This window comes from Hemitrygon akajei, chromosome 3, assembly GCF_048418815.1.
Source record: "Hemitrygon akajei chromosome 3, sHemAka1.3, whole genome shotgun sequence".
NCBI classification, from domain to species: domain Eukaryota; kingdom Metazoa; phylum Chordata; class Chondrichthyes; order Myliobatiformes; family Dasyatidae; genus Hemitrygon; species Hemitrygon akajei.
Genome location: NC_133126.1, coordinates 168,237,832 through 168,251,650, shown reverse-complemented (window position 1 = coordinate 168,251,650; position 13,819 = coordinate 168,237,832). Strand labels below are relative to the sequence as shown.

At 38.1% G+C, this 13,819-nt stretch overlaps 1 protein-coding gene across 3 annotated transcripts in view; it reads right to left on the bottom strand.

The window, feature by feature from the left end:
- Window positions 1-13,467, bottom strand: part of LOC140725601 (coiled-coil domain-containing protein 39-like) — a 121,696-nt gene extending 108,229 nt beyond the window's left edge. For all 3 annotated transcript variants that reach the window (XM_073041255.1, XM_073041256.1, XM_073041257.1), the window contains exons 1-6: window positions 13,287-13,467; window positions 9,815-9,934; window positions 7,824-7,970; window positions 7,327-7,485; window positions 5,797-5,889; window positions 3,029-3,157 (exon numbers count right to left, since the gene is read on the bottom strand). In XM_073041255.1, coding sequence (XP_072897356.1) covers window positions 3,029-3,157; window positions 5,797-5,889; window positions 7,327-7,485; window positions 7,824-7,970; window positions 9,815-9,934; window positions 13,287-13,376 — 738 coding nt within the window. In that variant the 5' untranslated portion in view covers window positions 13,377-13,467. The remainder of the gene's footprint in view (window positions 1-3,028; window positions 3,158-5,796; window positions 5,890-7,326; window positions 7,486-7,823; window positions 7,971-9,814; window positions 9,935-13,286) is intronic.
- Between the last annotated feature and the right edge of the window lie 352 nt (window positions 13,468-13,819).

Sequence of the window (13,819 nt, the reverse complement as noted above, 5' to 3'; positions counted from 1 at the left end):
GCAGAAGATCGTGACCACAGCCCAGCACATCACACAAACTAATCTTCTGTCCTTGGACTCACTTTACACTGCACGCTGTTGGAGCAGTACTGCCAGGATAATCAAGGACATGACCCATCCAGCCAACACACTTTTTGTCCCTCTTCCCTCCGGGAGAAGGTTCAGGAGCTTGAAGACTCGTACGGCCAGATTTGGGAACAGCTTCTTTCCAACTGTGATAAGACTGCTGAACAGATCCTGACCCGGATCTGGGCCATACCTTCCAAATATCCGGACCTGTCTCTCGGTTTTTTTTTTTGCTCTACCTTACTTTCCCTTTTCTATTTATGATTTATAATTTAAATTTTTATTATATTTACTATCGATCTGTACTCCAGGGAGCGCGAAGCGCAGTATCAAATATCACTGTGATGATTGTACACTCTAGTATCAACTGTTTGGCGACAATAAAGTAATAAATTATTATTATTTTTGAGAAATATATGTATTTCTTTTAATTCTAAGTATGATCCCCTTCACGGTGAACATGCCTTTGAATACAAATTAATAACATTCAAAATGTTATTTTCATCAAGAAGTGTTGTGATATGCAGCTGTTACTAGTTTAATAACTGATATAGCGAAGAGAAATAAATTAAGAACTTTGCACCATCATGTGGCTAAAATATATATTGCAATGAATAACAGTCCTGGATATTTCCTTCACAGTGTTAAACAAAAGATGCCTTGATAATAATTTCCCTGCTGTGCATATTAGATGATAATGCCAAAAGGATGTAACTACTGTGCTTTTTCCAGGTAGAAATAATACATTTATCTTTTACAACTGTTAACAGTAGCCCCCCCCCCCCACCCCAAACAAAATCTAACTCACGGATCTCATTTAATGAAGTGCAAATAACAGAGTGAAACTACATTAATGAGGAATGGATGCCTTTAAATGGATAAGTACATAAAATTTGCCTGATGTGCCAATAAATTATGAGGTGGCATGTCTGAAAATGACTCAATGACATGGCAAGTAATAGTCTTCATATACAGTAGGCATGAACAGTGAGATGTCTTGGTAGGTTCTATGTGCACAATAAAGCTTAATTTATGCTGGGTGATCAGTTGACAACGGTTGTAAATTGCTTCAAAGTGTTATAGCATATATTCCTTTGCATATCTAGAAATTCCTATTAAAAATGTGAACTCTTTAAACAATCTGCAAATTACAGAGTGAAAATGACATTTTTTGCTATTATTTTAACCAAAACAACTTGAGATACAGCAACCTGTTTTTCCTTGTATCAGACAGAGATGTTAAATATCCCATCAAGCTCAAAAGACTGGATGCTGGAATCTGAAGCAACACGAGATAGTGGAGGAATTCAACAGGACAAGCAACACCTGTGGAGGGGAACCATCTATTTCCATCCACAGGTGTCACCTGACTTGCCAGCTTTCCCCAGCAATTTGCTTGTTACCACATCAGGCTCTGGAAGAGAGATACTGGGAGCCAATTCAAAGAAACAGAGTGAAGAGAAGGAAGATCAAATTATCAATACTTGGTCATTACTATCATAAGAACATAGCTATGAAAGCTTTACATCACAATAGGAACTATCTGGAGAGCAAATGTGGATGATTTAGGAAGTGGCATCTTGCAAACGGTTCAGTCCAATAAATTGCAAAAGCATAAACAGACACTGAGTACTTCAGGAACTAATAGCTGAGGTAATTGTGGAAAGGTGTCAGTAGGAATTTGTAGGGGTTAAAGAAACACATAATATGTGGATTATAACCCCATACTCATTTAGTTATAGTTCTTTATTGCCAATTATATGGCTACAAGTATGTAAAGAAATGCATAAAAGGTGCTTTACAAGATAACCAACAGCAGTAACGCCAGAGATCAACCACTTTGAATAAATAAAAACTACTCTGAATTAGTGACCCAGAGAAGAGCATGCCAAGATCGAACCTCAATCAATCCAAGTTGAGTTTATGCTAAGGTACAATGAAAAACTTCCAGCAGCATCACAGGCACATTATGTAGCCAGGTGATATAGATAATGGGTAAAATAGATGGGGTGGGTTTAAAGTGGAGTTAGGTAATTGTTTGAAACACAGTGAATTTTTGAGTTGTTTGAACTAATCAGAATTAACAAATAAATATGGTTATGAGATAGAGTCATTATCTGCTGTGTTTACCATGTGGTATATTTAATTGGTAACACCTGGATAAAGCAGCCTTTCTCAACCTTTTTGCCCTGGAAGAACCCTTGAAATAATGTTCAGGACTCAGGGAACCCCTGCATAAAAATTATTAAATCTACAGCTCACAGATCATTATTAGCATGATCAGTAAGTTGTAGATATAATAATCCAAAAATAATTGTCAATGATCTTAACGAATGAATTTTTAACCTTCCTTTCTTGAAAAAAACAGGCAGTTAAGCTTAGCTTACCTTTCTTGAAATTAACCTCTTTCTTTCCCTTTTATAAATTTTAAAAACTCATAAGGCAAACATAATAAATTTCTGTTTAATAATTGGCTTAAGCCAAAGCAGGATTTAATTTTTCTAAAGGTAATGAGATAGCTAATGGAGCTGCTCAGTCACTGCCCACCATGGCAAGCACTAGCATTGTGCATTGCGCAAAGTTCTAAAAGTTAAGTTTATTTTTTTCCATCATGATCTCTCGCAGGTTGAGAAAGCCTGTGGATAGAGTGAACAACAGCAAAGGATTTAAACTCAATGTCCAGTTGGTCAGTTACACAGGTTAAAGCAACAGCTATAAAAATGTAAATGTTCCTGAAAGTACGAGTAGTAGCACAGATATTACTAATGGTGACCCCAGCAAGCGTTACACTGAATGTCTGCAAATCATCCAGACCATTTCCTTAACATACAAAAGACAAAAGTATGTAAATATAGCATAATTGCCCAAAGTCCATAGTCATTATACATAATGATTTTAATATGAGATAGTACTAAATTGTGTTGAAAATTAAATTACTGACGAGGAAAGAAAAGCTTCCTACCAATGCACACTTGTCCATATCTTGATCTCTTTTGTTCATCTGTTCAATTATGTTCTGCCATTGTCTGATTAGTTCTTGCCTTTCACTGTGGGATCTGCGAAAATCGTGTGCTATCTTGTCTAATTCCATCTACAATACAAACAGGTTTCCAAATTTGCTTTCATAAAAGGCATATTTACCTTTGCTGTTAAACATTTATGCTTTACATGAAAGTCAAATGATTTTTATGAAGCTTCAGATGTATGCAAAGTTGTATTTAATAAACATACAACAAAACTGAAATACTACTGAAGTAAAAAGAAACACTTGGAAGCAGGCTGGAAACACTTAGTAGATAAAGCAGCTGTAATGAAGAGAGACTTCAGTTCAACAAACCTTCATCAAACTGGAAAGCTATGAAAGTATTTATTTTAATTTGCAAACATGAGGAGGGACATTAAGAACAGAGGGGATGTCTGCGAATGGATGCAATCCAAAATGATCAAGATAACAATAACTTCAAACAATGGCAATACTTCCCATTGAAACAGCAATTCCCCTACACTTTTTCCAATTTAGTGTATTGTATTAGGTGTTCATTATTTTGTCTTGCATTTGAGAAAACACATGCAGATTGGTTGATTACTTCAGCTTTCATTTCATCATGACAAACTTGAACTATCCAGCCATACCCCCTCTGTTTTTGGCCTCCTACGTTGCTCAAGAATGGCAAAAGTAAGCCTGGAAAAAGCATTTAGGCACATTGCTGCCTTCACCACTGAATATTGACTTAACAACTACAGGTATGCATTAGTTTTCCTTCTCTCCAGAGGTAGCTGTACTTTCCAATTTCATTTTTTTTTTTTTGTTTTTCTTCTCTTTCTTGAAGTGGTGGTTTTAAAGTACAAACCCCATTTCCAGAAAAGTTGGGATATTTTCCAAAATGCAATAAAAACAAAAATCTGTGATATGTTAATTCACGTGAACCTTTATTTAACTGACAAAAGTACAAAGAGAAGATTTTCAATAGTTTTACTGACCAACTTAATTGTATTTTGTAAATATACACAAATTTAGAATTTGATGGTTGCAACACACTCAACAAAAGTTGGGACAGAGTTAAAATAAGATTGAAAAATGCACAGAATATTCAAGTAACACCGGTTTGGAAGACTCCACATTAAGCAGGCTAATTGGTAGCAGGTGCGGTATCATGACCGGGTATAAAAGTAGCGTCCATCAAAGGCTCAGTCTTTGCAAGCAAGGATGGGTCCTGGCTCACCCTTTGTGCCAAAATTCGTGAGAGAATTTTTAGTCAGTTCAAAAGGAACATTTCCCAACGCAAGATTGCAGAGAATTTAGGTCTTTCAACATCTACAGTACATAATATTTTGAAAAGATTCAGAGATTTCAGAGACATCTCAGTGCGTAAAGGGCAAGGTCGGAAACCACCGTTGAATGCACATGATCTTCGAGCCCTCAGGTGGCACCTGCCTAAGAAACCGTCATGCTACTGTGACAATTATAGCCACCTGGGCTCAGGAGTACTTCGGAAAACCATTGTCACTTAACACAGTCCGTCGCTGCATCCAGAAATGCAACTTGAAACTGTATTACGCAAGGAGGAAGCCATACATCAACTCTATGCAGAAATGCCAGCCAGTTCTCTGGGCCCCAGCTCATCTCAGATGGACCGAAAGACTGTGGAACCATGTGCTGTGATCAGATGAGTCCACATTTCAGCTAGTTTTCGGAAAAAACAGGCGTCGAGTTCTCCGGGCCAAAGATGAAAACAACTGTCCTGATTGTTATCAGCGAAAGGTGCAAAAGCCAGCCTCTGTGATGGTATGGGGGGTGCATCAGTGCCCACGGCATGGGTGAGTTGCATGTATGTGAAGGTACCATTGACTCTGAGGCATATATTAGGATTTTAGAGAGACATATGTTGTCATCAAGGCAACATCTCTTCCCTGGACGTCCATGCTTATTTCAGCAGGACAATGCCAGACCACATTCTGCACGGACTACAACAGCATGGCTTTGTAGACACAGAGTGCGTGTGCTTGACTGGCCTGCTGCCAGTCCAGATCTATCCCCTATTGAAAATGTATGGTGCATCATGAAGAGGAGAATCAGACAACGGAGACCACGGACTGTTGAGCAGCTGAAGTCTTATATCAAGCAAGAATGGACAAAATTTCCAATTGCAAATCTACTACAATTAGTATCCTCCGTTCCAAAATGATTAAAAAGTGTTATTAAAAGGAAAGGTGATGTAACACAATGGTAAACATGCTTCTGTCCCAACTTTTGTTGAGTGTGTTGCAGCCATCAAATTCTAAATTTGTGTATATTTACAAAATACAATTAAGTTGGTCAGTAAAACTATTGAAAATCTTTTCTTTGTACTTTTGTCAGTTAAATAAAGGTTCACGTGAATTAACATATCACAGATTTTTGTTTTTATTGCATTTTGGAAAATATCCCAACTTTTCTGGAAATGGGGTTTGTAATTATAAACCTGACAATTTTGATCTGCACCCTATCACCCTCTGTTCTCCACTCATCCGTCTCTCTGCAATTTTATACATGCTTATTTTCTCACTTAAGCATTGCTGATCAAAGATCGTCAACCTCAAAGATTAACTGTATTTCTCTCTCCATGGATACTACTAGACCTCTGAGTTATTATGGTCTGTTTTTGTTTTGGAGTGCTTGCACTTGTTATTTTTGCTTCAGCTTAATTGAACCATGCTGAGAATAACATTGTTCGATATAATGTATATTACCTGAGCAGCAATTGTTTCAGTCATTTCATTGTCAAGCAGCTTCCGCTTTTTATTTGCGTCATTTGTCATCCTCTCCATTTGTACTGTTATTTCCTGTATTAAACAGAAATATCATAATCTAACATTGTTTCATATGCAGCCCAATAAGTACAAGGTGCTGAATAATTGACATGAAGTGGTGAACACAGTGAATATTTACATAAGGTACACACAGTCAATGATAGATCCACATTAGAATTTCACAGGTAATAGTGTAGAAAGTAGAAAAGGAAACTCTTTCTGGTTACAGTTGGCCCTGCTTATCCGCTGGGGATTGGTTCTGAGACCGCCTGTGGATACCAAAAAACGCGGATGCTCAAGTCCCTAATTTAACCTGTCACAGTGCAGTGGTCCTTAGGACCCAGCAGCATAGCTCTGAATCCTTGGTGTTTCTATTCACGAAAATAATCACGATTACGATTGAAAATAAGGTGGAAGTAATAAAATGATCAGAAAGAGGTGAAATGCCATCTGTCATTGGAAAAACGTTAGGCTACAGTCAGTCAACAATCAGAACAATTTTAAATTTTAAATGTGAAAGGCCCTGCCCCGATGTAAGCTACAATTATTACTAAGCAACGCAGTGCTTTAATTATTAAAATACGTATGTTTCTTAAGTGTTTTATATGCATAGAAAGGTAAAATATGTACTATATACTAAGAAAAACATTTGACTAACTGACGCTAAATAATACCAGATGTACCTGTTCTGACTTCAAATCCGACTTAAAGACGGACTCAGGAATGGAACTCGTTCATAACCCGGGGACTGCCTGTACTTTTAAGTCATTTCTAGATTACTCATAATACCTAATACAATGTAAATGCTATGTAAATAGTTGTTACACTGCATTGTTTAGGGAATAATGACAAGAAAAAATAGTCTGTACATGCTCAAACAATGAGTGCTGGAGAGAGAATTACGGGTTTTCCCGATCCGCGGTTGGTTGAATCCGCGCATGCGGAATCAGCGGATAAGGAGGGCCAACTGTATATGTTTTTATCATGATGGTAAAAGAGGCACTGTGTGTCCCATAGAGTTGAATAAGAGTAAAGAACCTGAGTTTCATATAGCTGACCATACTCTAGCTACAGAAAGATTAAGGAGGATAAAGACTGATGGTAAAGATGATGAGAATACTATTGCTGATGGTAGAGATGTAATTTAAGGCTTTGACCAGTCTTGTGCAGTGATAAGTTCAGTCACATGAAGGAAGATATTAGAACAGTGAATTACAAGAAAAATGCACACATAAAATGTGGAAAACATTAAATAAGGTGATTTCTTCTACTTTTTGGTCTCTAACCGCTATTGTTAGTTATAACATATTCTGTTGTCTGCTGCAGACACAAGGTAGCTAAGCTCTACACACCAATCATTACTCTGGTGTGCTGTCACAAAGTAGTCTTCCCCTTTGGTTTGTTAAAATTACCATGGGACACAGTCATATATATATTTGACAAAGAAATCAACAACATCAAAAAAAATACCCTGATCTTTCCTTCATCTTCTTTAGCATACTTCTGGATGGTAATTGTATCTTCATCTGTTTTGGTTGACTCTTCCAGCCAGGCCTCCAAAGCTTGCTTATCCCAGTTCAACTGACACTTCAAATCCTCAATTTTTTGAGAGTACCTATATATATTATTCTAAAATAAAATTTTAAAAATATGTAGTACTCTAGAAATCATTTGATTGCAATAAACATTTATTTCTCCAGTTAAGAAAATATGAATACACTTGGATTTATTATCTGAAAATGCTAACCATCTTAAGAATTAAAATTCTTTAGCTCACTAGGTGGGAAACTGAAAGGATCAGGAAAACAACATTATTATATATTTTTATATTTTTTTATAAATTCCACTGAATGTTAAAAATGAATGTCTTCTGCACCTCTAGCACTTATTACATTGAACATGACATCAATTGTACAAATAAGATTTTCAAAATAGCAATAAAATGTTACCAAATGCTCAGTATGTACCTCCATAATATTTTTTCTCTCTCTCAATAAAACTAATTCATTTTCAAGCCGTTGAATCTCTTGCTTGAGACGTTGCATTTCATGTTCTGTAATTGTCTTGAAATGCTGTTCAGTTTCAAGTTCCTTTTCTCGGGCTCTTTTTAAAGACTAAAAGGAAGGATCATCCATCAATAGCTTTGTATTGCCTGCTTCTCATTAAGTAAAACTAACGATAAAATGGCTTAAGGAAGAACACATCAAATGTTGCATCGACATAGCTCATACACAAAGCGATCTTGGGAACCACATCACGTATTATTACTTGATATTAACACGTTTCATCAACTATGCATAATTAAAATGTAAACCAGTACTGAACATTTTGAATAAAGCCTTGATTTGTGTTCAAAAACCAAGGTACATGTATCAAAACTGTAAATTTTGGTAAATTTTGATAAACCAACTCCACTTGGTTTCTGCAGTTCAAAGGACTAGGAGCCAATCTATGGCTCTACCTCTAATGGGATCACATTAACACAGTTTACTCTCATCTTGCAGAATTTCAGTAGGCCCTTCCCTCCACAATTCCCTGGTCCATTCTCTTAACTTCACCTATCACTCCTTTCTCAAGGCATTTTCCACTGCAACCACAGGAGTTTTTGCAGCTGCATTTTTGTCTCTTTTGTTCCCACCAACCAAGACCCAAACAGTTCTTCCAGGTGAAACAATAACTCAGCTGCATTTTTCCAATTTAATCCAGTACATTCTGTGTTAATGACATGATCTCCTCTACACTAAGGAAATCAAATGCATTCAGGTAAGCCATCTAAAGAATACCGTCATTCAGTCCACAAGATTAACATTAAGCTTCTTGTCAAATTTCACTCATTCTCATTCTGATCTGACTTTAACCAGCAATGCACAACAACAGCACATCTTTCATTTGAGTACACTGAAGCCTTCAGGACTCATTTCTAATGAATTTAGGTTACCACCCTTGTTTTTTCTCTCCACAAATGTAGCTGTATTTTGCAGCTTAGGTTTGCATTCCTCCCTTTCTGTCTCTAACTGCCTGTTTTTAAAGTAATTGTTATCTTGTCAACTTGAACTGCATTCTTTCACAAACATTCTTCTATCCGACCATCTCACTTGCTGCAACATTACACAATGACTTCCTCACTTTTCTAATTGTGGTGGAAGTTTCTCGGCCTAAAGCTTTGATTCTGTCTTCCTCCTCACCAAAGCTGCTTGGCTTACATAATGCTTCAAGTATTTTTGTAGGGTTTGCCATATAAACATTTGAAACTACACAGAAGTCCCAAGTTGAAATGGATAACTGCCATAACTTTTACTAAAATTCAAGACCTTAATAGTGTTATGAAAATCTTGCAAATGATCACACTGATGCCATACATTCAGTGGCCACTTCATTAGGTACAGGAGGTACCTGAGTGTACATCTATGGTCTTCTGTTGCTGTAGCCCATCTACTTAAAGGTTCAGAGATGCTCTCCTGCTGACCACTGTTGTAAATCGTGGTTATTTGAGTTACTGTTACCTTCCTGTTAGCTTGAACCAGTCTGGCCATTCTCCTCTGACCTCTCTCATAACAAAGTGTTTTTGCCCATTGAATTTCTACTCAATGGGCATATTTTGTTTTTCACACCATTCTTTGCAAACTTGGAAGACTATTTTCTGTGAAAATCTCAAGAGATCAGCAGTTTCTGAGATACTCAAACCATCCCATTCACCAACAATCATTCATCAGTCAAATTCAGTTAAATCACATTGCTTCCCCATTCTGATGTCTGGTCTGAACCTCTTGACCATGTCTGCATGCTTTTATGCATGGAGTTGCGGCCACATCATTTGCTGATTAGACACTTGCAGTAACAAGCTGTTGTTCAGATGTACCTAATAAAGTGACTACTGAATGTAGATTAAGGAATTTGAATCAGTACTAAATAATGCAGACTGATCAGAATAATCTCATACTTATAGATTAATGCATACCTGTGTATTGGTTAACTCCCTACGAACATTCTGCAGATGCATTGTCATTGCCTGGATGCGATCCTCAAAATTTGTCAGCTGGTTTTCAAAGTTAGCTTTTTCTTTCTGCTTCTTTTGCACCTATGATAACAATAAAAAATAGAAAGTATCAATTTATTGGTATTCCATTTGGCTTCCATTTGACAAATACAGCTGTACAATTATTTCCAATAACTCAACATCCAGACTCATTTATTAGCTTCAAAGCATTCAATGTGATGTCACCTCCAGAAACATCTTATTATCTCCCCCCTTTCCCTTCTGAGAAGCAATGATTCACTCCTCCGTCTCTAACAATACCTACACTCATGTCCAAAACACCTTCCCCTGAAATTTATTTCCAGTTTATTGATAGAACATAGAACAGTACAGCATGTTACGGGCCCTTTGGCACACAAGGTTGTGCTTACGTACTGTATGAACCTATGATCAATCTAACTTGCCCTTCCCTCAAAGCCCACTACCCCCCCCCCACCATTTTTCTTACATCCATGTGCCAAACTTAGAGTCTTTTAACTGTCCCTATTGTATTGGCCTCTACTACTACATCCTGCGGTGCGGCCAAGTTTGTGGATGATACAAAGATAGGTGGAGGAGCAGGTAGTATTAAAGAAGCAGGGAGTCTGCCAAGAGAGTTGGCAAATAAGTGGCAATCCTACTGCCAGATTCCCTAAAGGTTAACTTGTAAGCTGAGTCAATAGTAAGGAAGGGAATTGTTAGCAGTCATTTCAAGAAGACTAGAATATGAAAGCAATGACGTAATCCTAAGGCTTTATAAGACATTGGTCAGACCGCATTTGGAATACTGTGAGCAGTTTTGGGCCCCATATTTAAGAAAGCACATGCTGGAATAGGAGAGAGTCCATGAGAGGTTTACAAGAATGATTCTAGGAACAAAAGGGTTAATGCATGAGGTGTGTTTGATAGCTCTGGGCCCATACTGGCTTGAGTTTAGAAGAATGAGCTGGGATCTTATGAAAGCCCACTGAATATTGAAAGGCCAAGATAGAGTGGATGTGGAGAGGATGTTTCCAATAGTTGGAGACTGAAAGATCAGAGGGCAAAGCCTCAAGCTAGAAGAATGTCACTTTGGAACAAAGATTAGGAGGAATTTCTTTGGCCAGTGGGTGGTGGAGCTGTGGAATTCATTGCTGTAGAGGCCAAGTAGAGGTTGTAGGTTCTTGATCAGTAAGGGCAGTAAAGATTACAGGGAAAAGGAAAGAAAATTGGATTGAGAGGGAAAATAAATCATAAGCCATCAAATGGCTGACAGACTTGATAGGCTTATGGTCTTATCTAGGTCTCTCATCTGGTACTCCAGTTTTATTCCAAATCTGATCTTCCCAAACAGGATGGATGCAAGAACAACTATGATCTTGGCTTTACTGTCCAGACCCAAGATCATGGTCTCAAAAAAAGAGGCCTAAGCTAAGGCTAAGAATCCTACCATTAACATATCTGTTTCCATTTCTGATGCAGCATCACCCCTTTTGTTAACCTTGTCTTTCTTCTATCTTCAAAATTTTTCTCTTAACTTTCCTCATTCTGATTAAATGTCATCAACCAGAAACATAAACTATTTTTCTCTCCACTGTTACTACCTATTCTGCTTAATATTTCTCTCATTTACTATCTATGTAACTCAATAAAATGTTTTAATAGCCCATTTACAGATATATAGTGAATCATAATTCCGAGTATCAATACATTCAAAGATCAGGTTGCTGTATAAACTCTTCTTGGGCTTCCGGCTGAGTACAGGTGTCAATTTTAACCAATCAGGGATGAAGATGGTGAAGCTTGTCATCAAAAAGTCTTAAAATTGACACTTGTATCCAGCTAGAAGCCTGAGAAGAGTTTATACGTCATATACCCCAGAAAAGCACTAGATCCTTTTTCATCAGGTTGCTGTTTATTAACTACAGCTCAGTGTTTAACACAACCATACCCTCAGTTCTAATCAACAGATACCAAAACCTGCACCTCTGTACCTTCCTCTGCAATTGGATCTTTGACTTCCTCATGGAAGACCATAGTCACTGCAGATTGGAAATAACATCTCCTCCTCTCTGACAAATAACACTGGCGCACCTCAAGGATCTGTACTGAGCCTACCGCTCTACTCTCTCTATGCCCACAAGTGTGTGGCTAGGCTAAGCTCAAACACCATTTATAAATTTGTTGATGACTATTGTTGGCACCATCAAGTAGCACGCACAGGAGCCTAAAGAGGTGCACTCAATGTTTCAGGAACTGCTTCTTCCCCTCCACCATCAGACTTCTGAATGGAAAATGAACTCATGTACACTACCTCACTATTTTCCTTCTTTATTTTTGCTCTCTTTTGCACTACTTACATTACTTAACAGTTATATATTGTAATTTATGGTTTTATTTATTATATATTGCAACCTCCTACTGTCAAAAGCCAAAAATAATTCCACGACATGTCTGTGATTTTTAAACCAGATTCTGATTCTGAGATCTGACACATGGATTCAATCTTTAATTCTAACACACCATAATTACAGCCCATATTTTTACTGTGCTGCTCAAAAGTTAGTAATTGCTTATTTTATCTTTGAATATAACTGTAAAAAAATAAGTGCATTCAACACAAAATGCTTGAGGAACTCAGCAGGTCAGGCAGATGAGCCCTGATGAAGGGTCCAGCTCCCAAATGTGTCTCTTTATTCCTCTCCATAGATGTTGGCTGACCTGCTGAGTTCCTCCAGCATTTTGTGTGTGTGTTACTCTGGATTTCCAGCAGTTGCAGAATCTCTTGTGTTTATACATGTATTCAACATGCTTTTATTGATTTCTAGAAAAGATGCTCTTTGGTATCGGTGGAAATTGCCATAGTTTCGTTCATATTTCCTCACTGAGTGCTATCATTCACTTTATGAATTGATCCCACATGAGTTATAGGAATGTTTCCATGTGGAACATCCACAGAATATACATACCTATTTGTTGATAAATAAATCGAATGGAATCATTCCAACAATTTATCTATATATACGGTTTATTCAAACCTCAATATGCTTTTCCATGTTGATAAAAGTAAAGGTAACTTTTCAGACGCACATTTGTGGTTAGGAATTGGAAAATAGAAATCAAATGATCATATAAAGACACAAATTGCACAGAATAAAAATTTCGTTTTGCTAGTGTGATCACAGAATGTTAACTAGATTAATTTCAATGCTACTGGCTGATTTTTTTTAGAAGAATCGAACAGGGCTCGCTCTTTTTTACCAGTGTGACGATAAGACTTTGGTTGGAAAATGTAGGATTCGATTTGCTCAACAAAAAGCAGCACTGAGGGATACCAACACCGAAGAAGCAACCGGACAAGCGGCTAACTCCGCAGCCAGCCACTCCGTCCCGTTCAGCAACATACGAGGAGTGGCCCACAGCCTCCGCCACTTACTTCATCCTCCAAAGCCTTGTTTTCGACGTTTGCCACAGGTATGGCGAAGCCATTGTCCCAATCTATTTCGCACAGAACAGCGTTCGTCATTTTCCGTGCTTTGCACCAACGGGCAATATGCGGGTATGAAGAAGCGAGTTCCCCTGGTTACCGGCGGCGCCCTCAGCAACCGCCCTGGAGACGCAAGCGTCCGGTTGTAAACAGTAGGTACTTCCGGCCGCTGGACGGAGGAACGCCGCTAGAGGGCGCTCAGTGCCCGCAAGGAGCTTCAGTCAGCTGCGTGCAAGACCCCGCCAGTTGTTTTCATCATAGACCCGTGAGCTCTGTTGCATTTCGCTTTAACAAGCACGTTTACAGAGCAAGTTTTGTGTTTCTGAAAGACATCATCAAACAAATCTGACACCGAACTACAGACGCAAAATGCTGTTGGACTTAACATGTCAGGCAGTACTATCCCTGGAGGGAAAAGGACAGTCGACGTTTTGGACCGAGTCTCTTCATTCCGAAATGCCGACTGTTTATTTCCGTCTATA